This window comes from Panthera leo, chromosome B4 (assembly GCF_018350215.1).
Source record: "Panthera leo isolate Ple1 chromosome B4, P.leo_Ple1_pat1.1, whole genome shotgun sequence".
NCBI lineage: Eukaryota > Metazoa > Chordata > Mammalia > Carnivora > Felidae > Panthera > Panthera leo.
Genome location: NC_056685.1, coordinates 129,446,865 through 129,474,181, shown reverse-complemented (window position 1 = coordinate 129,474,181; position 27,317 = coordinate 129,446,865). Strand labels below are relative to the sequence as shown.

General features: G+C 41.5%; 1 protein-coding gene across 13 annotated transcripts in view; it reads left to right on the top strand.

Moving 5' to 3' along the window:
* RBFOX2 (RNA binding fox-1 homolog 2) overlaps window positions 1-27,317 on the top strand; it is a 281,671-nt gene that overhangs the window by 160,399 nt on the left and 93,955 nt on the right. The window contains exon 1 of one of the 13 annotated variants that reach the window (XM_042947683.1): window positions 22,311-22,632. The exons of the other annotated variants lie outside the window; for them this stretch is intronic. Coding sequence (XP_042803617.1) covers window positions 22,606-22,632 — 27 coding nt within the window. The 5' untranslated portion in view covers window positions 22,311-22,605. Of the gene's footprint in view, window positions 1-22,310; window positions 22,633-27,317 lie in introns of those variants that run through there. 13 annotated transcript variants of the gene reach the window in all.

Genomic DNA, 27,317 nt, shown 5'->3' with positions numbered 1-27,317 from the left:
TAGTTCTTGGGCGGTGGTTACTGTCGTTTTTAAATAATAATTGGGGTGCCTAATATAGATTCCTTAAGCTGCTAGAACATGGTGATTTTATATGGTAGGGAAAAATACCCTGGTTGACTCTATTTTAATCTTTCTATGAGTATTTCACTTCCAACAATTACTCAAGGATTGCTAAATATAAAAGGTAAGGCAAACCATGGTATTGTGAATTAAAATAGCCTTTAGAACTATTGATATCTCATATTCAGCCAACCTTTATTTTTTCCAAATGAAGTAGGTACAGTCTTTTGGTACATACATAGTTATACACAGCTATCAATGTCTACTTTGCATATTTATTTTAAAGAAAATAAATTATTTAAGGGAACTTATGTATTTATGTAAGGGAACTTTATTTAAGTTAAGGGAAGTGTATTTAAGGGAACTTCTTTGCAAAAATGCACGATGGCTTCATTATTGGCAGTGCTGACAGTGAGATTGTGGGAAGTGGAAAGAAGTTGTTACCAGGATCTAATTATATAAATGGGAAAAACTTAGGGTAAAGAACTCACTTTAGGTGATGGAGTGATTTTGTATGTGCATGCTTTGCCAGAAGTGAGGAGGGGCAACTTTGATTTCTAATCCGCTTTGGGGGAAGCTCCATATCAGGGCTGCGCAGAAACATTCAGTGAAGCAGCTCCTTTATCATAAAGAGAATTTTAATTAAAAAATGTTCTTGCATCGTGAGCAGAGTAAGCGACAGCCGGCTACACTGGGCATTTATCTCCTTCAAACCACATTACCAGTAATTGCTGCATTAAATCAAAGTCAGAAGAGATTACAGGTCTGAATCGAGCAAGAGGCTGGTGCCAACCCAAGGATTCCCACACTGCTGCGTCGCTGCTCCCAGAGCCTTGTCCCAGGCCCCAGTGGGGACGAGAGTCAGGGGATGCCTGACAGTCCATCTGTAAGGCACAAGCATGGTGACCACAATCCGAGAAGGGAGGCGGTTGCACGTTCAAGACCCCATGGCCTTGCCTTTTGGTTAGCTTTTGTTTTGAACACAAGGGGATGATTTCCCATTGTTTTGCAGTGCTCTTAGTGAAAAAGTGAGAGCATGTTACCTGCTTTGCACTTGAGGAGATCGCTTTGGGATAAAAATCACTTGTTCTTTCTCTGCTCCTTTACATAGTTGTATTGCCTTCCTGGTCAAGCCTGGTCCTCTCACTTGACTGAGTGATTCAACAGAAACGGCCCTGCCCGAACCACCTCTCTGTAGGGGTTTCCCCACCCTCCTTCCCCGCTACTGCCTTTCCTCCTAACACAATTAACTTAGCTCTTTAAGTGCTTTCTGCTTCCTGTTGAGGCCATGTACTCCTCAGTTCTAGGTCTGGCTTCATAAATCAGATCATTCTGAAGCTCCTTTAAATGCCCTTCCTGAATTATTGGAGATGATGATGACGACGATGGCAGTGACGGTAAGAGCAGCTGTAATTTGATACTCACTCACCATATCCCGGCGCCTGTGCATGTGCTGCCCCCCATGAGGTAGGCATTCTCATCATCGTTCTTTTCCCAGATCCTAGGACCTGAGGCAGAGACATGTGAAAGAACTTTCTCGAAGTCACACAGCTGGGACATGGTGACCTGACTTCAGACCTCTGAACTCTTAAGAACTCTACCGCACACCGTGTTGCTTCTGTACGCCCATCAGGCATTCTGCTAGGTGTTCAGGATGCTTCGAGGAATAAAACAGACTCTATAAGTCCCTGCCCTCCTGGGTTGGGAGAGGTGACAAGTTGAAAAGGATATGTGCTAGGGCCAAGGGGGTATGCAGGGGAGATGTAAACTAGACTGATCAGAAGTGATTTTCAGAAAAACCTGCTTTTATACTTCTGCTTAAATCTCATACCTAATTTTCCACCATACCCGTAATCTCCCTTTTCACGACTTTCTCCGTAATGTTGGAGGGCATGACGGTGACTTTCCCTATCTCCCTCTACCAGCCCACCCCCTCCCCAAAGAAAATAACTAGCCCTCCACAAACTCCTCGCAGTGAGTGGGGCAGGAATTAGTTTATTTTAATTTTTTAATAGCTCTGTTGAAGTTTAATTGCAGTACAATCAATTGCACATGTGTAAAGTTTATAATTTGGTAAGTTTCACATATGTATATGCCCATGAAATCACCCCCATGACCAGATAATGAATATGTTAGTCATCTCTGAAAGTTCCCTCATGCCCCTTGTAGTCCTTCCAGCTCTCTCCCTCCACCCTGCATGTTTGCAGGCAACCACTATATTCTTTGAGTCAGCATGGATTACTTTGCATTTTCTAGTATTTTGTAAAACTGGAATCACAATAAATTCTCTTTTTTTTTTGCCCGGTCTATTCCACTCGGCCTAAATATTTGGAGATTCATCCATGTGATTGCATATACCAATGGTTCATTCATTTTTCTTGCTAAATCATAGTCTGTCGGGCTGTACCATAACTGGGCCACCATTAATCTTCTGATGGTCATTTGGGTTACTTTCAGTTTTAGGCTTTGATCTATAAAGCTGCTATGCATATTCCTGAACAAGTCTTTATATGAATACATGCTTTCATTTCTCTTGGGTAAATACTTAGAAGTGCAGTGGATGGATCATATGGTAGGTGTATGTTTAACTTTTTAAGAAATTGCTAAACTGTTTCCACACTGGCTGTACCATTTTAGACTCTCACCAGCAGTATTTGAAACTTTCTATTTTTCCGTTGCCTTGCCAGCATTTAGTCTTTTAAACTTGAGTCATTCTAACAGGTATGTAGTGGTCTTGTGGTTTTCATTTCCAAATGAATAATGGCAGTGAATATCTTTTCACAGGCTCTGTTACCATCTCTGTATCTTCTCTGGTCAAGTGTCCAAATCCTTTGCCCATTAAAATATATATATATTGTGATTACTTGTTTTCTTGTGGTTGAGCTTGGAGAGTTCTTATATATCTTGGATACAAGTCCTTTATCAGATACATGCTTTGCAAATATTTTCTCTCAGCTGTGGCTTGTCTTTTTATTCTCCTTACAGTAGCTTTTGTAGAGCAGAAACTTTCAATGAAGAAGACATTTTATTAGTTTGTCCTTCCACAAACTGTGCCTTTGGTGTCATATCCTAGAAGTCTGCCTCATCCAAGGTCATGAAGGTTTTCTCCTAGGAGTTTTACAGTATCATTTTTTACCTTTTTATAGTCTGTGGTCCATTTTGACAACTAGATGTAATATATGGTATAAGGTTAGGATCTCGGCTCATTTTTATTGTGTGTGCATATCCAGTTGTCCTGATACCATTTGTTGAAAAGACTATTCTTTTTTCTTTTTCTTTTTTTTTTATGTTTATTTTTGAGAGGGAGACAGAGACAGAGTGTGAGCAGGGGAGGGGCAGAGAGAGAGAGGGAAACACAGAATCTGAGGCAGGCTCCAGGCTCTGAGGTGACAGCACAGAGCCCAATGCAGGGCTCAAACCCACGAACCGCGAGATCATGACCTGAGCTGATGTCGGATGCTTAAACTGACAGAGCCAGCCAGGTGCCCTGAAAAGACTATTCTTTATCCACTGCCTCGCCTTTGTACCTGTGGATCTATTTTTCCATTTCCTATTCTGTTCTATTGATGCACTTTTCTGCCCTGATACCAATACCACACTGTCTTAAGGGATGTAAGTATTATGGGAACCAGTAGACTTCAGAAAAGTGACAGCAAACTGTCACAAACCTCAGGCATAGCCTGTGATTCCAGTCCACACCTGGTGAAAAGATCGTTCAAATCTTCAAAACCTATTTTTAAACAGTGGAACGAAATGGAGAGAACTACCATGGTCACGAGCCAGAAGATTTGATATTCCCGAGATACTAATTCTCCCCAAACTGATCTTTAGATTCAGTGTAATCCCAATCCAAATCTAAGCAAGTTTTTTTTTGGTAGTAGAAATTAACAAGCTAATTCTAAAATTCATATGGAAATGACAAGGGCCTCGAATAGCCAAAACAGTTTTGCAAAAGAAAAAGTTGGAGCACTAACACAGCTTGATTTCAAGTTACAGTAATTAAGACAGTGTGATACTGGTGTCAGTTTTGAGGTATATACATACCTCTTAATGTCATCCAATGAGATTGGGTCAGTTAGGTTTCGCTGCCTAACCAACCTCCCCAAGACGTAATGCCTTAAAACAGTGTTAGTCGTTTACCTGCTCTCAGTTCCGCAGGTCAGGAATCTGGGTGGTTCTTCTTGTCGGGGTTGGCCGGGCCTGGGTGTCTGGGATGACCTCCCTGTCACATCTGGTGGTTGGCTAGCTGATTGGTCTGGGGAGCACAGCTGGAGCAGTTCCCCTCTATTCCACTTTGTTTTCCATCCGTCCTCACACGGTAGTCTCAGGGTTCCAGAGCATAGCAAGGGAGGGCAAGTCCCAGTGAACAAAACACCTGTCAGACCTCCGATTGCGTCACATTTGCTGATGGCCCAATGGCGAACGCAAGTCACAAGGAAGGCTAAGACCAATTTCAAAGGGTGGAGGGAAAATCCCACCACTTCATGAAGAGGCTCTGAAATCGTCTGACGATTTTTGTAATCTATCACAGAGGTATTATGAATGAAGGAAGATAAAAGTTTCTGTGGAGGGTAAAAGGCTCTATTATGTAGCCTTATGTAGAATCATTTGTAGACATATTTCCCTAACAGCATTTGAATATCTGTAGTTATTTTCTGTTCTAAATGGTGTATCTTTGGTGCGCCTGGGTGGCTCAGTTGGTTAAGCGTCCAACTTGATTTTGGCTCGGGCCAGGATCTCACAGCTCATGAGTTCAAGCCCCATGTCAGGCTCTGCGCCGACAGCATGGAGCCTGCTTGGGATTCTCTCTCACTCCTCTGTCTGCCCCTCTCCTGCTCATGATCTCTCTCTTTCTCAAAATAAATGAACAGTAAAATAAAAAAATAATTAAAAATAAATAAAGGCATATCTTTACCCTTACCCTTTATGTACTGTCTGTCTTTCTGGATTTCCAGTGAATGTCTATTGGCCCATTTTTTACGGATACCTTTTACTTCTTAGTAGTACTGATGTAGCGAAAGAGTAATTAAAGACACTTCTGACAAAAATGTTCATTTCTGGCCTCACTGTTTGCATGCCTTGTCTCTCTCTCCAGATAGAATAACGCATTTCAGCCATAGCGTGGCTTATTCTGTTATTACCCATACTTCCTTGTGTACCGTGTGTCACGCAAAGGAGTCCTTTCTGTACACAACTTCTCCGGTAGGTATAATTTCAAGTGTTTCCATTGGTGTAGAAAATTCAACAATTCTCACAGCACCTTACAACCAACAGAACTTTTGCGTGAATATTTTTGAATAGGCTCTTGACTTCGTGCCATATATTTACCTGCCTGCTTTTCTTTACGCGTGCTACGTATGGCCCCGCCCCTTCCGTGCTGTTGTATGCGTTTGGAATGCTGTTCCACTGCCTCAGAGCCCCCCACCCCACCTGGAAAACTCTTTGCCACAGTTCATTTTAACTGCTCGTGAAATATTCCTGGCTTCCGTTGCTCTGGGGAGTTCAATGGTGGCAGTGGTGGCAGCTGTGGCCTTTCTCCCAAGTCACAGTGTAACACATGTGGCATCTGTCAAGTGGTATTTTGGTGTTTATTATTTTCCACTCTCTCTCCCTCGCTGCCAGCTCTTTGAGAGTTTTTTCAATTTCTAGGGCTTCATGCGATGTTGGGGATATCTTGGTTGAACAAATGGGTGTTGACTGAATGAGCAAATGAGAGGTGGTCTGTTCCTGGTTGTCAGTCCATTTCGCTCCGATTTGTAGTTGCAGGTAATTGCAGACCTTCCCTTTTCACATGCTGATAGGCATGTGCTGTGTGAAAGGTATTGGCTTAAAAAAAAAAAAAAAAAGGTATTGGCTTAATTCTTTTTTTTTTTTTTTTTTTTAGTTTATTTATTTATTTTTAGAGCGGGGGGGGGGGGGGCAGAGGGAGAGAGAGAGAATCCCAAGCAGGCTCCGCACCGCCAGTGAGGAGCCCCCAATGTGGGGCTTGAACTCACCAACCACGAGATTATGACCTGAGCGGAGGTAGGACGCTTAACCGACGGAGCCGCCCAGGCGCCCCGGTATTGGCTTATTTGAGAGAAATACAAAGTTGAACAGACAGGTCCTGCCCTTAAAGAAGTCGCCTAAGATATTAAACGAGCATTGCTAAAAACATACAAGGTGCTTAGTGTGCTATAAGTCAGCTAAAGGTAAAGTACCATGAAGTTCAAACAAAAGAGAAATGCCTTCTGGCTGGAAGTAATCAGGAAGAGCTTTGTGGAGCAGATTGCATTTAAGGGAGACCTCCAAGGGGTCTGTTTTAAGGTTTGGTCATTTTGAGATGGGCACGAAAACCATACAATCAAAGGCACAGAGCCAAAAAAACAAGCAAGGTAGCAGTCCAGTCCACCTTGATAGAGGCAATAGTAGGTGGTTGAATGTATCAGCAATTATTTTTGTACCTCACTGTCACTTGGAAGACGACGAAGTATTCCAAGATAGAAAGTTTTGTTCCGATTTACATGCAGGTATCGTGTCTGTTGTCCATTCTGATCATGAATTTATAAATTTTGCTGCCATCCTTTTACTGCTGTTACTAAAACCGCTCTCTCACACAAAACTTCTCGATCCCTATTTGCTAAATTCAGTTATCTTTCCTAAATTCTCATTTTTTAAACCTTTCTGTATTTCTGCTTGACATCGCTATATACTCAACTCTGGTATCAATTTATGAAATACTTTCCCTAGTGTAAGAGACACAAGATAGAAGAATAGTAACAGATGTCCTCTATGTCCTGGCTTTTGTGAACAGTACATGATCCTGCTTAATCTTTTTTATCCTTTGTTGCTATTTCTGCCTTCTAGAAGTGAGTATTCCTTAAGGTTCTATTTTCAGCCCTTTGCCTTGTATCCACTGCTCGTTTATCTTTCTTTTTTTTTTTCTTTCTTTCTTTCTTTCTTTCTTTCTTTCCTTCCTTCCTTCCTTCCTTCCTTCTTTCTTTTTTCTTTCTTTTTTAAAGTACATAGTGGTTCAGTAATGTTGTGGACTAAATCAGTGTGGGAGAACATTGCTCATTTTTAATCTCAACCACATTCTGCTGTTGGCTGTTCCTCCCATGCTCCTGTTGCCTCTTCATTTCTAACCCTGACCTCTCTTCTAGGGCTGCCACCTACACCTCTGAGCACTTGTTAGACATTTCCTGTTGGATGTCCTGCCATAACTTTAAACCAGTGTATGCTTCTGATTTTCCTGTTTTATCAGTGTGATACTTACTTGGCCAGTCAGCTCAACTTAGAACCTTAGTGTTAGATTTAATTACCTTTCTCTTCTACCCTGTATCCGAACAGTCTGCAATTCCCGTGGATGCTGCCCTTGTAATGTCTCCTACGTCTCTACCTTCATTATTCCTACTGCTGGCATGTGGTTTTGCATTAGTAATCTGTAGATGATTGCAATTGTGTAGCCTCTCCTCGGCCTCCCTGCCTTCAGCTTGTTCCTCCTTTCCGTTCTTCCTATGGCCACCAGAGCTGTTTTCACGAAACAGTTTTGTAACAACACTCTTCCCTTCTCAAACTGTCTTTAAAGATGAGGTCTGAAATACATACATAGCTTGATGTCCTAGGCTCTCCACAGTGAATCCAACCTACTTTTCTTAGCATTTGCCACTATTTACCCACAGTTGTCTAGACTGGTCACACTGGTCCATAAGTAGGTCTTGCGTATTTCTAACTACATATTTTACCTATATATATCTCTGTCTTTCTCTGCCTCGTCCCCTTCATCCCCATCTATCTCAAGCCCTGTCTGTTTTTGAACTGCTGTGTTATCCCTGTACACAGCAGTCATTGGAATCTTCTAATATTGTCACTAAAACTAATTTTATACCTTAGAGCGGAAGTCCTTGCAGTCTGTGTTAAGCATCCTACCGTGGACACTCTTGGTAGGATTGTGGCGTAGGCAGAAGGGAAGGAAAGAGAGAAGGAAAAAAGAACAAGAGAGTAGAAAAGAGAAGAATCTCCAATACTGTCTGGCTGTCCGGTACTTGGTAAGTCTTGAGATGCCTCCGAGACTTAAATTTCATGAATCTCAAGGTAGCTTCTAGATACCTCACTCTTAAATATTACTAGGTCCGTTTCTCTCTGATATCATTACATTCTGTCTAACACATGTGTTATAGGTATGTCAGCTGTTGAACTGTGATCTGGGTGTCTTACTAATGAGATGCATGAAATATATATGAACAGCCATTTTCTGTATTTATAACTGATGAGTAAACAAAGACTTCAATACTATGAAAGCAGTCATAATATTGCAAAAAGTGTGTACTTTTTCAAATGGCATATATTTTAGAATTTTATTTTGACTATATTACAATTTAAAATTTTTTACGAGAGGTGAGTCAACAGGCAAGAAATACAGGGAGTTATAATTGAGATGCTGAATTATTTTGTCATTTTTCTGAAGGGGGCTAATTATTTAAACTAATTATTAGTTTAATTATTAAACTATTAATAGGCAGAATCTAGGTAAGACATGGTTAAGTTTGTTTATCATCCGTGTCCTCCAGAGAGTTTATAGTCAGGCCATCATGTAAAGTAAAGCAAATGTGATAGTATAGAGGCTGAGAAAGTATGGCTAAGTTTTAAAGTACTTATACTCAAAGGAAACTGTTTTGATTCCCTTAAACTTATAAAAAGATAAATTATAGGACCACCAAAGGCTAATTTAAATGTATTCAAACATATCAGAAGTTTGTCTTTAAAGTAATAAATGAAAACCTCCTCACCATCCCACCCCCCTAGAGATGTAGGTTTTGTCATATGTGTGTGTATATAAATATATGTTACATACAGTACATGGTATATATGTGGCATCTGTTGGTATGTGTATCGACCAGTAAGTTATATGTGTGTGTGTGTGTGTGTGTGTGTGTGTGTGTGTGTGTGTGTGCGTGCGCGCGCACGTGCACGTGACTATGTAACGTATCTAAGATATATAAAGCTTACAAATTAAATACATGATTTATTGATTGATATACAGAGATACATATGTGCATTTAAAAATATGGAATTACACTCTCTACATTATTCAGCAATATAATTTTTTTTTCACTTAATATTGTAGTCACATCTTCTCACCCTGTATGTATAGATCTATCCTCAAGAAGAATTTAAAGCTCTCGAAATTGACAAGGCTCGCAGTAACATATGTGGAGACCATTTTCAAATTTAAATTATATAGGTTGTTCTTGGGGCGCCTGGGTGGCCCAGTGGGTTATGACTGTTGGTTTCAGCTCAGGTCGTAATCTCACGGTTTGTGGGTTTGGGCCCCGTGTTGGGCTCCACGCTGAATGGCAGGGCTTGCTTGGGATTCTCTCTCCCTCTCTCTGTCTCTGTCCCTCTCCCTCTCATGCTTTCTCTCTCAAGGCAGATAAATAAACTTACAATTTTTTTTTTTATCAGTTCTAGAATTTGAATTATAGTGTGTCATCTTAAATACAGTACCATCTGGGAACTTCTGGGATCTTCCGTAATTAATTCACCAAATATTGAACGGAGTTAACTCATGAAATTTATCAGCCATAGTTCATTATTGCAGCCCTCCGTGGTTTATAAGACGTGCATCGTTTCCCAGTCTTCCTATCGAGAGGAATCTTGATACCAGTCACATCAAGGACGTAATAGTGATTTATGTTAGTTTACAAGTATCTTATGTGGCCAGTACTGCTGTACTGCTCTGTATGAAATGCAGTAGGGTGGATGTGGAATGGTATGGTGTACAAGGAATAAGAAGGGTTGGAGAATTATTTGATTTGTGATTAGAAGCAGAAATTTAGTGGGGCGCCTGAGTGGCTCAGTCGGTTAAGCGTCCGACTTCAGCTCAGGTCGTGATCTCGCCGTCCGTGAGTTCCATCCCCGTGTCGGGCTCTGTGCTGACAGCTCGGAGCCTGGAGCCCGTTTCGGATTCTGTGTCTCCCTCTCTCTCTCTGACCCTCCCCCGTTCATGCTCTGTCTCTCTCTGTCTCAAAAATAAATAAACGTTAAAAAAAAAAAAGTAGAAATTTAGTATCAGATTTTATTACAGAAACATTACTTTTGTTATTTCTTAGTTACCGCTTTAATAGTGGTGTAGGGGATAGTCAGAATGTATATGAAAGGCCCTTAACATGTGACAAATCCAATCAAAAATGTTATGAAAATGTTATGAGGCTCAGATAATCCCGAGTCAGAATTGACAAAGCCAGAGGCTCATAGTTGTGAGAAAGTGATACTGTGGACGTGTTCATTAAGAGCAGCTTTGAAAAAAATGTTATTCTTTGTGTGAGAAGTGACTTATGGTGTTTAATTTTGTGCTGTAGCCTCCTTTTGCCTTTTGGTTTTACCTGTGTGCTTACCTATTTCCCCCAAGACTGTAAAGTCCTTGACAACAGGACTGTGTCTGTTCATTTCTCCAGTGTTTAAGCACGGTACTAGATGTTCAGTAAATTTTAAAACGTTACACTGAATTAATGCATTATTGTATCTCGTGTGTAATGCACAGACCCAGTATACCAGCGATCTGAAGATAATCTAGTACGTTCTAATGGTCCACCCAATCTCTTAGAACCGATTTCAGGTACATGTTTCACCAAGAGAACTATCTTAGATGTGCTAAAGCCATTTTGACTCTTAAAAAACAATTTCTTCTGAACAATCCTAAAATAAAATGCAATGACCATAAAAGGAGGAAAATTGCACCGGGGGCGGGGGGCACAGCAATACATAAACTCTCACAAATGCCTCACAGTTGCATTTAATCCTTATGGTTTAATCTTACTGAAACATGTTATAATATTACTGGCTCTCCAAGATTAGGGAGATCATAGCCCTTGAAACTAATTTAGAATTATTTACCATTTGAACTTTTGAATGCTTGCGCCAAGTAGGGAATTTCTTAGGAGCACTAGTTATAAATAGTGTGTCCCTTACTAAGCATTCACTTTCTGCTCACTGTATGTCCTATTTTCTAAGAATTACTTAGCAGTTGTCTGGTTTTATTTTTGTTTATTTTTTGCATTTTTTAGCAGTCCTCTGGTTTTAGATGGGCTGTCTCAACTTTGAACCCCAACCCGCCGTGCTTTATCGGACTGACTTAACACCTGTCCATGTTTGTTCCTGCTTTTAATATCTGGCATAGAAATATGCGTGCACATGTGTGTTCGTATATAATGGTAGGGTGGGTATAGCAGCTTCCTAACAGAGGAAGAGCAACTGATTTTCTGAAAAGACCTTTCCACCCCCACCTTTTTTGCAGACAGCCGGAGTTAATCCTTACATGTTTGATTGGAACAGCTGAGAGAGTGTGTTGCATATCTGAAGGTCTCCGGTGGACTCATGTTGCCTCCGAGCTGGGGCCACCTCCCTCTTTTCTAGTGCCGATCCTGCCAGCTGTCCCGGCCTCTGTTAAAGCACAGTGAAGGAGGTGTTAAATGATACACAAACATACACTGTCATGAAAGGGATCCCTTTACTGCATGTAGCAGGGCGACTTCTTTTTTCTGCCCTTCCTTGCCACGACAGAGGGGTTTTATACTGTTAATCCTAGCACCTGTCTCTGCCGGAGACGGTTAGGAGGGGTGTGTGTGGCGTGTGTGTGTGCGTGTGTGTGTGTGTGTGCGCGCGTGCGTGCGCGCCACCCTACCCAAGGAGGAGTAGAGAAATAACACCAGACCCATCTGCCTTTCCATGTCCTGGATTGGGAGTGTTCCCCTCTGACGCATTTGAAGCCGGGAACATATATATCATTTGGATCCTGGATACCTTGTGCTTCCTGCCGTTGTTTTTTTGTTTGTTTGTTTGTTTTTTACTTTTTGTTTTTGCCTCTTTAAGGAGCCCGTGTTCTCTGTCCTGGCTGTCATTCTCTGCCTCTTGAGTTTCTGGTGGTGGAGTTGTCAGTTTGAACCCACCAGAAATAGCAAGTCTCTACTGTAGTTTTCAGGCTGTAACTAGTAACTCAGTTGGAGGTTTTTTTGCTTTTCCCCTGAACGCTTCTTCTGTGTAGTGTTGAATGTTACTGGGGTGGACGCTTGGGCTGAACCAAGCTCCAGCTTCATCATCTGAGCCAGCAGACCTATCTGCGTAGACTGGGAGGCAGCCAGAGATTTTTGGGTGCTACCTAGTCCCTTTGGACAGGACAGCCAGATCAAACAAGGCAAAAGCATAGACGCTTTTGGTACTGTCTTTATCTGAAGATATTTTTCCCCTTTGCTATGTATGGTGTATATTGTATGGATTATCAATATCCTGTTGTCCAGGTAAGCTGAGGGCTATAACGTTTTTTTTGTTTTTTAAAGTACCATTTGATTGATGTGAAGGTTTTATGGTGGGATGAAATGCTTATAAGCTTTCTGTCTTTTGACCTGGTACCACTCAGGGCATAGATTTCCCATGGTACTTTGCTAATTTGCTGAAACAGAAGGTTTGAGTTTTATAGTATTGAGGACTGGGCAGGGGAGGTTACTTTCAACTCTAGAAGTTCTTGAAACTTCAGAGAGATTCCTGTGCGCGTGTGCGTGCGTGCGTGCCTGCGTGCATGTGTGTGTGTGTGTATGTGTGTGTGTGTGTGTGTGTGTGTGTGTTTAAACACAGCGAGCTTGCCATTATAAATGTAACATACTAAGTCACCGTATTAAAGTATACTTGAGGCTTCATTCTGAGTACATGACAAGCACAGATGGCGGTTGCTGTTATGTTTCAGAAAGGTAATGTACGGTGGGGCACTCTCTACACACTTAATGTTTTAGACTGTTTTGTGATGGGATTAGTGGCATCTTATTAACTTACTGAAGTCTAGAATCAGAAAATGTCAAGTCATTATGAAGTGTATTCCAGATATCTACCATTTGCCTTTAAATTAGTAGCAGTATAGTGAGTGAAGTTAAAGTATCCTGGATTCTGATTCAAGCTATAGCGTTAACCACCTCCATGATATGCTCAAATAGCTTCATTTTACTTGATTTCACTCTCCCTATGTACGAAATGAAGGGGTTGGACCAAGTGATCCTTCATAGGTCGCGATTCTTTGAAATATTAATGGATTGTGCTGAAAACTTAGAACAGGAGGATAAAAACGGTTAATACAGTTAATTCTGAATTACAGATACTAGCAGTTTTCTCAGTTTGTTTCGGTTTACTTTTATTTTCATGGTACTTCATTATTTTTTCCTTTGAAATGGCCATTTCTCTAATAATTAGCTCCTAAGCTGTAGGTTGGACAGAAATGCATAGGGTTAAAGGAAGTGACAAACTAACCATTACATCCTATTGTGTATTTTGGGCCTAAAGGCTAACCAGGCTATTTTTAATTGAACCTATTGGGTAAGCTCTCCAGAGGAAACTCCCAGCTCTCATTCATGGCCACCAGGATTGAAGTCAGATGGGAGGGGATGTGGTTATGTTTCTTCAACTATGCGTTTTACTTATATTCTGTTGTATGTATGTGTTTCCATTATTTTGAGTTATTCAGGTCAAGGGTATTTACCACAATGAGGTTTTGATATATTTGTGGGTCTTACTTACCTGTGGACTGTTTCTCTACTGGCATAAAACAGTAGATTGGTCCACATAAGAGTTTAAGGCTGAAAGTGTCATGAGACTAGATTAAAAACAAAGCTTCTTCCAAGTAAATATTGATGTGCTTTTGAAGAGAAACATCTGTGAGCAGTATTTTTCTGAGACCCAGCTAGCAAAGTAAGGGACTTGTAGTAACAGTTGTATAAGTAAAATTGCGGGGAAAAACTGGAAAAGCAAAAGTGTTCCCAAAGAAGATTGAAGTATCAGAGATCTATGGAAAAAATAATTATAATGTATAAAAGAAGTTTTGGGGTAGGAAACTGGCCACCTCCCAACAAGGGAAAGGTGGTGGATTAAAGCATTCCTATTTAGAAATTACAACATTTGCTAGTCTTTAGCAGTGCAATTTTATTCGTTTATGATAAAATGTATTTGACACCCTAAATCTTTTTAGTCATTAAGTTTTAGTATTGGTAAAGGTAGCGCTCAGTGTTTGAAACAACTCTTTCCTGGCTTTGCTCCATTTAGTAGCTATATTCTATCTGAAATTCAAGTAGCTTACAAATGCAGATAATGAGATTTTAATTTTAAGAGTACACTCTCTATTCCACCACATCAGGGAAATGAATGAGATTGGAAAAACAATTTTAAGTTGAAGGATCCAAAACTATTTTACAATCTTATTTATTAATTCAGTTAGGGAAACAGTTTTCTTTCAGCGCCTTTGTAAATGGGCAATAGATAGTTGTTGGCCACCTAAACTTTATTTATTAAAAAATTTTTTTTTTAATCTTTTTATTTATTTTTGAGACAGAGAGAGACAGAGCCTGAGCAGGAGAGGAGCAGAGAGAGAGGGAGACACAGAATCTGAAGCAGGCTCCAGGCTCTGAGCTGTAAGCACAGAGCCTGACCCGGGGCTGGAACTCACGGACCGTGAGATCATGACCTGAGCTGAGGTCGGACGCTTAACCGACTGAGCCACCCAGGCGCCCCTTATTTTTTATTTTTTAAAATTTACATCCGAATTAGCATCTAGTGCAACAATGAATTCAGGAGTAGATTCCTTAGTGCCCCTTCCCCATTTAGCACATCCCCTCTCCCACAGCCCCTCCAGTAACCCTCAGTTTGTTCTCCATATTTATGAGTCTCTTCTGTTTTGTCCCCCTCCCTGTTTTTATGTTATTTTTGCTTCCCTTCCCTTGTGTTCATCTGTTCTGTGTCTTAAAGTCCTCATGTGAGTTGAAGTCATATATTTGTCTCACTGACTAATTTCACTTAGCGTAATACCCTCCAGTTCCATCCACGTAGTTGCAAATGGCAAGATTTCATTCTTTTTGATTGCCGAGTGATACTCCATTGTGTGTGTGTATATATATATATATATATATATATATATATATATATATATATATATGCCACATTTTCTTTATCCATTCATCCATCGATGGACATTCGGGCTCTTTCCATACTTTGGCTCTTGTCGATAGTGCTGCTATAAACATGGGGGTACACATGTCCCTTCGAAACAGCACCCTGTATCCCTGTATCTAGGATAAATGCCTAGTAGTGCAATTGCTGCGTCGTAGGGTAGTTCTATTTTTAGTTTTTTGAGGAACCTCCATACTGTTTTCCAGAGTGGCTGCACCAGCTCGCATTCCCAGGCCACCTAAACTTTTATCTCCACTGTAGTTATAAAATTTTCTTACTGGCTTCTGTCATATTCTTATACTTAGTTAAATTAAAGCTCCTCACTGGATAACATGTGTGGTTCTGTACTGATGCATTATGCCATTGGAAATCATTGAGGATATGGCTGAACGGTATTTTTTTTAATTAAAGATTTGGCACCTGTTTTTTAAATTGTTTCTAGAATTGCTAGTGTTGAGATAACGAAATAAAGTGAGTTCTCAACATAAGGCAAAAAAGTATTTTCAGAACTTGACCATTCATTGCTCTTATTGTTAATAAAATCACGCCTATATTAAGAGTACGCAATTGAAATTGGTTATCTTATTAGTTATGATTTTTGTAGAGCCGAGTCTAGACCAAATCAGGTTAAAATACAGGCAGAGTAAATAGATAGGGGCTTGCTTGCTGTGATTTAAAGGACAATGACTATGGTCTCCCTGCCCAGAAAAAAAAAATCTATTTGTTGAGAAACTATTTCTGAAATTATTCTTTTGGATTAAACATTACTGCCTCTGGCTGGATGTTTAAAATGTAACTTGTTAGGATGGCTACTGTAAAACAAACAAACAAACAAAAACAAAACAAAATAACAAATGTTGGCAAGGGTGTGGAGAAATTAGATCCCTTGTACACTGTTGATAGGAATGTAAAATGGTACAGCTGCTGTGGAAAACAGTATGGTGGCTCCTCAAAAAATTAAAAATAGAACTCCCGTCTGGCCCAGTGTTTCCATTTATGGGTATATACCCCCCCAAATCGAAAGCAAGGTCTCAAAGAGATAGTTGTGTACCCGTGTTCACAGTAGCGTTATTCACAATAGCCAGAAGGTGGAAGCAATAACCCAAGTGCCATCAGTGGATGAATGGTTCACCGAAATATGGTAATACGCACAATGGAATATTAGTCTTTAAAAAAAAAAAAAAAAAAAAAAAAGAGGCAAATTCCAACATAAGCTGCAACATGGACGAACCATGAGAGTAGTCCTGCTGAGTGAAATGAGCCGGTCACAAAAAGACAGGTACCATATGATGCCACTCCTATGAAGTACCTAGGGTAGTCCCATTCCTAGAAACAGAAAGTGCAATGGTTGTTGCCAGGGGCTCACAGGGACAGGAAGAATGGGGAGTTATTGTTTAATGGATACAGAATTCCAGTTTTAAAAAATACAGAGCGTTCTGGAGACGGATGGTGGCAATGATAGCACATTACCAACCTATATGATACCAGTTGACCCTTGAACAAGACAGGTCTGAACTCTTTTGGTCCACTTTTATGTGGATTTTTTTTTTTTTTACAGTTTTGTAAATATATTTTCTCTTTCTTATGGCATTCTTACTTTTTTCTCTAGCTCTATTAAGAGAATACAGCATATGATACATTCAACGTACAAGATATGTGTTGATCGTCTCTTTATGTTACCTATAATGCTTCCAGTCGACAGTAGGCTATTAGTAGTTAAGTTTTGGGAGAGTCAAAAATTGTACATGGATATTCGACTGCGTGGGGGATGAGGGCCCTTAACCCTTGTGTTATTCAACAGTCAGCTGTACTAGAAAATCACCGAGGGTAAATTTTATGTTACGTGTATTTTACCACAATACAAAATATCAAGGGGAAAACATAACCCTTGTGGCAGGTTAGGGTTTCCCTATTATCACCGTGTGTCCTGAGGCACCCACTGAACACGTTGGCACCAATTACCATTTTGAGGTGAATGGGGCAGTTGGAGGAAGAAGAAGCGAGGTCTTCCATTGGAGGGGGTGTAGCCAAGTGCTTGAGGGTTTCGGACAGCCAGATACAGCTTAAGGATCTTAGGCATCTGGAAGATTGGGAGACAGAAAGCTGCCTGTCTGAAAGCTCCATTTGCCTACAGCATGCTCGGGTCTGCAGAATGTTGTGGAGTGAATTAGCCCACAGCTGTCCACTTCTTTGGGGGAAGGCAACCTGGATGAGGTGCAGGGAACATATGTATTCTTTAATTTCTCATTTTGAGAATTTTTTTGAGTGCCTACCGTGTGTCAGGTACTGTGCCAGGCACAGGGATTTGGTGGCGAAGAAGACAGGAGAACGTCCAGTAATTTAGTGGGAGACACAGCGTATTTTGGTATTTAGCCTTGGGGAAGCAGCAGACCCATCGCAGTTGTCATAGATTCACCAGCTGTTATTATCTTGATCATCTGGTTATGGATAAATTTGTTTAGATCCCATCCCATTTTCATATTTGTCTAAGATTTCCTTAATCTCTCACTGAATACAGAGAATGTGTACATAATTTCAGTTGTATGTGTGACTTTAGTCGAGTAGACTTTGGGATTTTTTTTTAAAGATACAAGAGTATGTTACTCAAATCTAGATACTAACTTGTAAAGTAACGTTCTCTAACTTTTCTAGCCTCACCTATGTCTTAGATAGGTATGTTATTTGGGGTCTCGTTCTAAAGGTTTGACTTTTGAGGGATAAGAAATAAATAGGAGGGTTATTCAGGTTTTATAAGCATATAAGATGCTTCCCTCACCTTTTTTTTCGAGAATGGGTTCTATGTAACTGAACCCTGCCTAAACTAGAGGAAAGAAGTGGGGAAATAATAGAATTACCCTTAATTTGGCTTCATTTATGCTAAAGGGAATGTGGGGGGAAAGGATATTAAAGTGGCATTGTGTTAGAGATGCTTCTGGGAGAGCATTTAATATCTATTAGGTGTAAATTGTTATTTACATTTAGGGTTATTGTGTGGGGGCGTGCTGTGAAAAGCTTTTATACTAACAAGTTTTTATTATTTCAGGAAATGCTATCCCTTTAATGTTGCTTTTCACTTGGGTGTCAGAGGCGGCCTGGGAAAATAGGAGCAAAACCTCCCTTCTAGCCGGGGACTGTTGGATCTGCTTTTATAGCATTGCTGGTACGTGGGTGGAAGGTACGGAAGTTGAGTCACAGCTAATGTCAAATTGTGCAGAGCAGGAAGAGCACCTAAAGTTGTGAGTTTTGGGTTTTGTTTCGTTTCGTTTTGTTTTTTAATCAGTGGGCATCATTTTGTCTAGAATCTGAACTATTCTACGAAAGTGAAAACTGAGGCCTTTCTCCCACTCTCCTTTTTTACCTCTTCCTTTTAACTTCACATTTCTAAGATACCGAAGTAAATTTGTAAATTTGAACATATTCCCAAGTATCCTTTTGGGAGAAAAGAACACTTTTATACCGTTTTGATAACAGCATGGATACTCTTCATTCTCAGGTGCCCATGTATGTGAAGTAAATGGTTAGAGCTAGAAATCAAGGCATTCTTGTTTGATTTCAGCAAACATTTCTTCATCTGCTGTGTATTCAGGCAGTGCGTTAGGAACTGGGGATACGGTATGAAACGCACAATTCCTACCCTCAGGTCGTTCACCGTCAGTAACCCCAACAGTTAGGAACCATCGGCTAGGTCCCAAGGCATAGGGAAAAGGGGTACCTAACCTAGATGTGGGAACAGGTAGGGCCAGGAAATGCTCTGGGCGGGGTGGGGGGGAATCACTGAAGTGAGCTTTGGAAGATGAATTAACCAGTCAGCCAGATAGAAGGCCATATTCAAGGGCGTAAGAATGTGAAACAGAAAAGAACAGAAACGCGGTGTCATTGCGGAATGTGGGTCAGTGTGCTAGGAGCAGAGAAGAGCGCTGGGTGGTAGGAGAAGAGGGGATCAGAGAGTAGAATGAGGCCGGGTGACGTGGTAGGCACCTAATAAGAGTTAGACCTTCCCCCCCTTTTAGGCTGTGGGGAATAGTTGAGGATTTGAATCAGGGAAATGGCATGGTGGGATTTGCACGTAGAAAGAGGTCCCTGGTGGTGGTAAGCACCTCGGACAGGAAGAATGGTAGATGGGAGGCAGAGGGCGAAGTAGGAGGCTAGATACCAAATAACGTGGTCAGAACTGAGTTTGTGGTTCTAGGGACAGAAAGAAAGGGCAGGTTTCATAGAAATCAGAAGGACTTCCAGTTTGGTGTGGTGTTGAGTGAGAAGGAGGATCTTGGAAGGAACCCAGACATTCCATCCCAGAAAATGCCCTGGAATGAGTTGCTCCTTGGTACCCTACCGGGCATATTCAGCCACTAGGGACTCCAGTTGTTTTGCTGGGTCAGATCCAGGCTGTTCAACTGCACCTTCTTTCTCTTGGGCACCAGGGAGCAAACTGTCCTCTGTGATACAGGCCTTGAAAGCCAGGGACACACTTCAAAATATCCTTCAGTTTGTTCAGTGCTCATTATGATGCTGTTATTCGGTGTTTATGAGAACCATCGTAATATTTCTTTGGATGTTAGCTCATACTAACTCTTTCTTGTGGTAATGACTGTTCTAAGCTCATCTGCCATATAAAATGTCGGTCCTACGTGTACGAAAGAAGCATGAATACCAGGCCAAAGGAAATTTGCGTCTGAGCCCTAGTCCTGGCCTTTTTGCGTGTAGGGATTCCTCATCTGCCTCTATATTTTAAAAAAGATTTTTGGGGGGACATGTTGTCTTTTTTAATGTACAGAGGCTGCAGTCACACACAAACTTCAAGAGAACTGTGACTTTCGTGAGGGTAGTGAATGCGTGATGGGGAGTGGGGGACTCTGTCTTGCTTAAGGTGTTTTGCCCCTAGCACTGTAGTGGACCAGTGGATTCAGAGAATGGCATACGGTGATTCTCAGGTTTGTTTCTTATACTAGAACTGAAAACATAAGTAATTCTCCCATAAACGTGATTGAGATTTTTCCCAAAGTCCACTGGGTTGCCTTTGCTTCCAGTGAAACTCACCTACCTCTTTTCTGCTTACTCTGTATTTTTTTTTTTAAACTCGACTGCATTTATCTCCTAACTGGCTTTGCAGTTACAAATTGAGAAAATGCAAGGTGTTCTACCTTCCAGATCATTTCTAAAAATGTTAAACAAGAACAAGCCTAGTACTGATCTATTCCTTTTCTCCTAGTTGTTCCCTCCTCACCCCCAATGTTTAAAGGTCCCATCCTTTGGTACATATTTCCTTATACATTGTGGATTATACCAAAAGTATGCAATTATCTGTTAAATGCCCAGAATAGTGCCTGACTTATTGTAGGTATTCAGCAAATGGCTATGCTTATGCCAGTTTCTTCAGGTTCTCCAGATTGGTGGTTCCTATGTTCTTTTCAGAATTGTTAAAATGATTATTAATGTGTGTAGGAGTATGATGATGTTACATTGGGCAGTGTGCCAAACCAAGGCTGGTTATGCATTTTGCTAAACAAATCCTCGTAAAGATAGCAAAACACTATGCATTCTCAGTGTGATTTGTGATTTTAAATTTTGATTTCTTTCGTATATATCTTACACATAGGAAGCTTAATTTTAGGATTAATCTGTTTGCCTTTGGGTAATCTATCAGAGATTATAATAATAAACACATAATGAAAATACAAATAAAATCCCTTTTTTAATGTTTATTTTTTTATTTTTTGCGAGAGAGTGAGAGAGAGTGCAATTGGGAGGGGCAGTGAGTGGGGGGAGATGGACAGAGGATCTGAAGCAGGCTTTGTGCTGACAGCAGAGAGCCAGATGCTGGGCTCCAGCTCACCAACTGTGAGATATGACCTGAGCGAAAGTCGGAAGCTTAACCAACTGAGCCACGCAGGAGCCCCAAAATCCTTTTGTTTTTTTTTAAGTCATTTATTTTGAGAGAGACAGAACGTGTGAGCCAGGGAGGAGGAGGAGGAGGGAGGGAGGCGGGGGGGGGGGGGGGGAGAGAGAGAGAGAGAGAGAGAGAATGAATCTCAAGCAGTCTCAGTGCTCAGCGTAGAGCCCCTCACTGGGCTCAATCCCACAACTGTGAGATCATGACCTGAGCCGAAATCAAGAGTCAGGTGCATAACTGATTGAGCCACCCAGGAGCCCCAGAATACTTTGGAGTAGGCCCTTATTAGAATACCAAAAAAAAAAAAAAAATCTTCATTTTTATGTGAAAGTGATAAACACCGTAAATTCATCATCCACACAGATTATTTTATTTGAAAATTTAATAATTTAAGGTAGAGAAATTATGAAATTTACATTGGGAACTTAAAGACCAGCAAGATCACTTGTAAAGGGCAGAATCAGGACTTAGACTAGGACTTCTGGACTGAGTCACACCTTTATGCTTTTTTTCACTCTTGTTTTAGTAAGAAAACATTAAAGAAACTCTTATGTCCAGTAAACATTTTCCCAAATCTTTTATATCTGTAGCACATGGTAGCAAGAATTACTGTTTACAATGATGGCACAGATGCCCAGTGTATAGATAAGAAGGAGTTTATGATTTTCAGTAGAGGCTGAAATACCGAGGGCGGGGAACACAAAAGGCAGATTCTCAGTTAACCAGGATTTGTAATGAACCTGGAAGCCTTAGGCAGTCAAATTTGCATACACCTTCCTATACACCTTAAGTTTCTTAAGCAGTCTTGTTTATAGACACTTTTTTCAGAATCCCCAGGTTTTTAACAGTAGAAAAAAATAAGCACTGCTATTACCTTCCTCCTGTCTTTTGGTCCTTTGCAGGCATTAGACTGGTTTAGGACAGGCAGATTCTTGCCGGTTCCCATTCCTTGAAAACCTTCCTGTAAGTGGTCATTCAGCTTTTCACATCTTTCATTAAATCCACTACAACTATAAACTGTACATCAGTGGAGATATTTTTTAAATACTTTTTGTTTCATTTCTTGTTTAATTATCAGGTATTCACGGGTGGAATAGTTTAAATCTGTATTAACTATGGTGAGCTGCTGTGAATGCTTCCAGTGCTGTGTAATTAATGCCCCCATAACAGATATTCATTCCTTAAAATATGCCTGCACATGGCGCCTGCCCCTCCCTCCCTCTCTCTCTCTCTGTCTCTCTCTCCACACACACACACACACACACACACGCACACGCACACACGCACACACCACACACGCGTGCGCAAAGCACACAACAAACTGCCATTCTCCAGCAGGCCTGTTTCTGGAGTTGGGAGATGTCAGCCTGCCGGGAGGGGGTGGGGGGAGGAGGAAGAGGTGGGGCTCTACTCTGATTAATTACCTTAGGCATTCAGGGGTGGGGCTTCCTTCAGCCATCTGCCTGAGATATGGGAGGGAGCTGGAGAAAGAAGGAGGGGGAGAGACTGCCAGAGAGGAAGAGAAAAGAAAGGAAGAAACGCTAGAAAGAGAAAGGAAGGAAAACGGGATAAAGGGAAATCAATCACCCGCCCTTAAATAGCTGGCTTGGGGGGGGGAGGGGGGGAAGGAAAGCTGTGGAGGTGTGCCCCAGCACGACCGCCCTGAAGGGTTCATCATCTGTTCCGTCTGGTTTATGGAGAAAAAGAAAATGGTAACTCAGGTAAGATTGTGTTTCCTCCGTGTGTTTCTTTTCTGGTTTCTGGGATCTAAGTAAAGATATGGGGGTCGGGTATACTAAACAGAGTTTTAATAATGATTGTCTTCCCAGAAAAGGCCAGATTTATTGTTATTAACTGAAAAGTGTTAGTCTGTGTCTGTTGAGAGAGAGAGAGAGAGAGAGAGAGAGAGAGAGTGTGTGTGTGTGTGTGTGTGTGTGTGTGTGATGTGTCCGTATCCTTTTTTCTCTCCCCCTCCCTCAGCTCCATAGCAGATTCCTGTTTCCTGTTCTGTGCAGCTGTAGCTCAGGAAAGACCCTGTGGGGATTTGTCTACCTCTTTGTCTTGGTTCTGAGAAGAGGGAGGGAGAGAGACTGCAGAGGTAGGAAGAGATTCTTACAGACTGCCAAAAAGAGGGGAAAGGGACCGACTTCCTTTTAAGAATTGCAGAAGAATTTGTGTTCTAGGGAAATCTGATTCCTGATTCACTCTGGTTTCTCAGGGCTGGCTGTGGAATTGCAGTTTCGCTGCCTTCGCTCTACATGGCTTGTTAAAAATGAAGGCTGGAAAAATAGGCTTCGTTTTCATGGCTTTGTTACTGGCAAGGAATGTTTTCAGTAGGAACCCTGGGAATATCCAGGTGTAGCTGAGGCAGGTCGAGCTCTCCCCGAAAGGAGAACAAATCTGAACGGATAAGTGACAATCACACGGGCATTAAAAGGCATTTGAAGGAGAGGGAGTCAGAAATGGAAGATCTCTCTCCGCTTACTCTCCCTCTCTCTCTGTCTCTCTCTGCCTGTCTTTGGTTATGCCAGGCAGTATCTAATCTGCATTTTACCAAGTCATTCCTGACAAACGGAAAGGTGAATAGCCTTCCATGGTTCCCCGGGCAGTGCTCTTTTTCTCATTGGCACCTTCTGTATGTTCCTTTACCCTTTTTCCTTTACACGTAGATAGGGAATGATGAGGCTATGGTTGGAGTGAAGTCATTTGCATGGTCGAGCCTTCCAGTCCTTCAGGCTCAGACCTAGGATCGGTGTCACGCCAGGCTTTTATGCTCTGTAGGGAAATTTCATCACTGGACAGTGCTTTCCTTTTAAGGAGGTTGCCCTTTTTTTGTATTCTCTCTTCTCTTTTCCTCTCCAAGTTACCACCACCGGAGGGCGAGAGAGTCGGCTAGCTCTCTGGATAGAGGCATCATTTTAGGGGCAGGAACAGTGTTCCGTTAAATGTTATATAATGCCCTGCAGTGCTGTTTGGAAAGAGGGAAAGCATCAGGGAGATGCTGCCAACATGACCTAGAGGGAAGGGGAGTTTCAAAGAATGTATCTTTCCAAAGTAATTTTTCACCAGATCTGAGTTCAGAGATTATCGAGAAACCCCTCCTCTTTTGGAAAGGAGAGAAATCTTGGAAATATTTTCTCTTCCACTTATCCCTTCGCTGTCAGCCTAATTAACTCTTTTAAAATATTGCTTTACTTTTTAAAAATTTCCATAAAAGAGAAGACCTATTTCTGGATTCTCTTTGTTGCTTGGGAGATGATACTTCTTAACCTTGGAGCCCTCATTCAATTTTCATTAACTGGCAATATTACAGGGCAACAGCTCTCTCCTTTCTCAGCTATTACTGAGGGCTTTTCAGCTACTTGACTTTTCAATATATATATTTTTAAATCAGTGAAAGAGTTCTCTAAAGTAGTGCTTTTTATAATCAGAGGTTTTCTGTGGCCTCTTGGAACATGTGCCCTGAGTTTCTGGAGGAGCGTGTGTAAAACACAAGTTAGAACGCGTGCTTCTGCACACTTGATATTGTGATCTGAATAATTGGTATGTAAGGAAACTGGAGTTTTAGCAAGTGAAGCAGAAGAGAGAAATAGAAACAGGGAGATTTCTTGGTGGTTAAGAATTCTAACAGATTTAAAATCACGGTGATCGTCTCAGGATGTGCAGGATGCTGAGAGAGGAAGTTGCTCATCTTTGCCCCTGCCGAATTTCTACAACCGGGAAGTGCAGAATATCAAATTTGTGGATTTTCCGTGTGGCAGCATTTTTGTTTTGGTGTATATACTTTCTGTGTCAGTGTAACATACGTAGTTGTTAGTAATCTAGAAAAAAAAAAATGAAAGGAGATAACCAGATGGGCCAACTCTTTCTTTGTCCTTACAGGTTTGGGGTTTTTTGGTTTTTTGGTTTTGCTTTGTTTTGTTTTGATTTGGTTATTTTTGTTTTCCGTTTTTCAAGCCAGACATGTAATCCTGGTGTTTGATAATGATCTGTCACATAGACTTTCTGAATATAAAACGCGTGTGCCGTTTAGGGTTTGGTTTATCAAAGTTAAATGGCTTATTATAGCATAGTATTTATTGTCTTGACTAGTATATTAAGAGAAGTATTTAGATCTGTTTTTATCATTTTGTCACCTCGGTTCTTTGCATATTGGATCTTGACATTCCTGTATCCCTTAATTTTAAATTAACTGCTCACTTGGTGGAAGAAAGGCAAAGTGCTTTCAGATCGATATTAGATCCATATCAGCCGTTGCTCGACGGGTGCACCTTATTATTATATCGGCTGTGGTTTTATGAGGCCCCTTTTTGGTATAATTAGCAAACGGCTCTGCCGTTTACAGTAGGGTAATCAGTGTTTTGCCTTGAAAGAAAAAGCAAAAGACAGTTTAATCACAAAATTCTGTTATACTAGACAGACATGCCCAGGTGACTTTTTAAAATAGAACTTCAGGTCTACCCGCTGTTCGTGTGAATGGTGTAGGTGTATTTATTTCTCTGAGATACTCTTGTTATTTCTGAGCAAGTGAACCAAATTACTACATCTCTTCACATCTATGAAAATAACCATGTAGAAGAAGTCATTCTTGTAATAGGTATAAAATTAGAAAAACAAAATTGCAGTCGACTTCAGTGAATAAGAAAAATGGTTGGCCTGACTCAGACTCAGTTACGCTATTTGTTCTTGAGGGGGAAAGTCTACCAGGCAGAGAGGAGAAAGGTTGTACGGTGTGGTGGATGTGAAAGAAAATTTTTGTACTCTCCTGTAGCGTAAGACTGCCAGTTTCTGTGGAACACAAAGCCCTCCCTTTCTTGGACAGCTCAGTGCTTTGCTGGCATTTTCTTCAAAATCTGTTTTCCATCAGGACCGAGAGGAGGGAAGGTGTTAAGAATAAGGGAGGTTGGAAAGGGGGCTGCTGTTCCTTTAAATAGTGCAGGGAGCCCATGTGGCAGCAGGCCGGCTCTGGAGTGTATTCTTTTGTAATGAATCACCAGTTCCATTGTCTGCTATCTCCCCTCTTTGTAGCTGGAAGGCTGAAGTCTTTCACCTGAGCTGCTGCCCCGTCGCTATTCTGTTCCCGGGTGGTTGGGAGAAGAGGAGAGGGAGGGTGTTCTATGCTTTAATTAAAGACAGATAACTGAGCAGGTATGTTTTGCTTTGTTTCATTTTCCCGTGTCCTTTCTGGGTTTGGTTTTTTGGAAATGAGCCGGAGTAGGGAATCAGTTCTGAGATTTAGCTACGCGTAGTCCATTTTCTGTGGATTTTGGAAGTACTCGGGGATTACTCAGTCTCCATTTTGTGGCCTTGCTTCAAAGCCCTTCCATTCTCTTGCCGGCCGGTTCCACCCGAACCTCATCCCAGCCTCCATGCCCAGAGCCTGGGCCCACACGGTTTGTTTTGGCACACTTTCCACTTTCTATGGGCTGCGCAGGACTCTGGGAAGTTGGGGGTAGGTGCAGATTGTGGGCTGGAGACTAATTTATGTTCCTTTACAATGAACCAAAAAAAGGCTCACTCTTTCCGAAGATTTGGTTTCTTGCGGAATTCTTGTACACTGCTCCGTATCTTTACTTCTAACCATTTCCTTGCCAAAGCCAAGATGGGCTCTTGAAAAATATTGCTGTGCTAAAAATGACTAAGCTTTCCTGAAAAGATACCCAGAATTCCATAAATGTGATTAAATCTGAACAATTTGGACTCGGTAGATGATTCTCTTCTTCCCAGCCACCCCCCTACCCCCACTCCCACCACCCAAACACACACCTTTTTGCCCTTCCCTTTTTTTTCCTTTTTTTCCTTAACTTTATCTTTCTCCTTAGTGCTGCAGTCCAGACTAGGTAAGCCTTTGATAATCTGCTCTGCAAGTTTGCATTGTCACCGAGGACGTCTCCGTGTGGCCAGGTAAATGGCGCTCCTCCTCCCTCCCGGTGACAGCGCCCGGGCGGAAAGTCTTGTGCTCTTCCCTGAGATTTTCACACTCCTGTCTGTACGGATGGCCATGTGGAAATAGCTTCATCTCTCCTTTGACTTGTGGTCTGTGGAGTCCTCAGATGAAAACATCTCTTGGGGTAATTCCTCACCTTGGGTGGTTTCTCGGGCATCTCTGTGCCGTACTCAGGTGGTCACCTGTGATGATTCAGCTCCTCTGCCCAGTGGCCCTTTTCTGGTGTACCAGTCCTCCCTGGAGCCCGACGTGGCTGGTGTCCCAAGGCATCTCGTCCTGGAGCCGGAATCCCTCTCTCTTCCTGTCTCTTCGTTCCCAAACCGACCGGCCCGTCTTCCTTAAACTTTCTTCGCAACACTGGGGCTGTGAAACACAACAAATGCAAACAGAACACGCCCCTGCCGCAGATGCCTTGCCGTTTTGAATGTAGCAGCTTTATTATTGGGCTTCGGTGCTCGA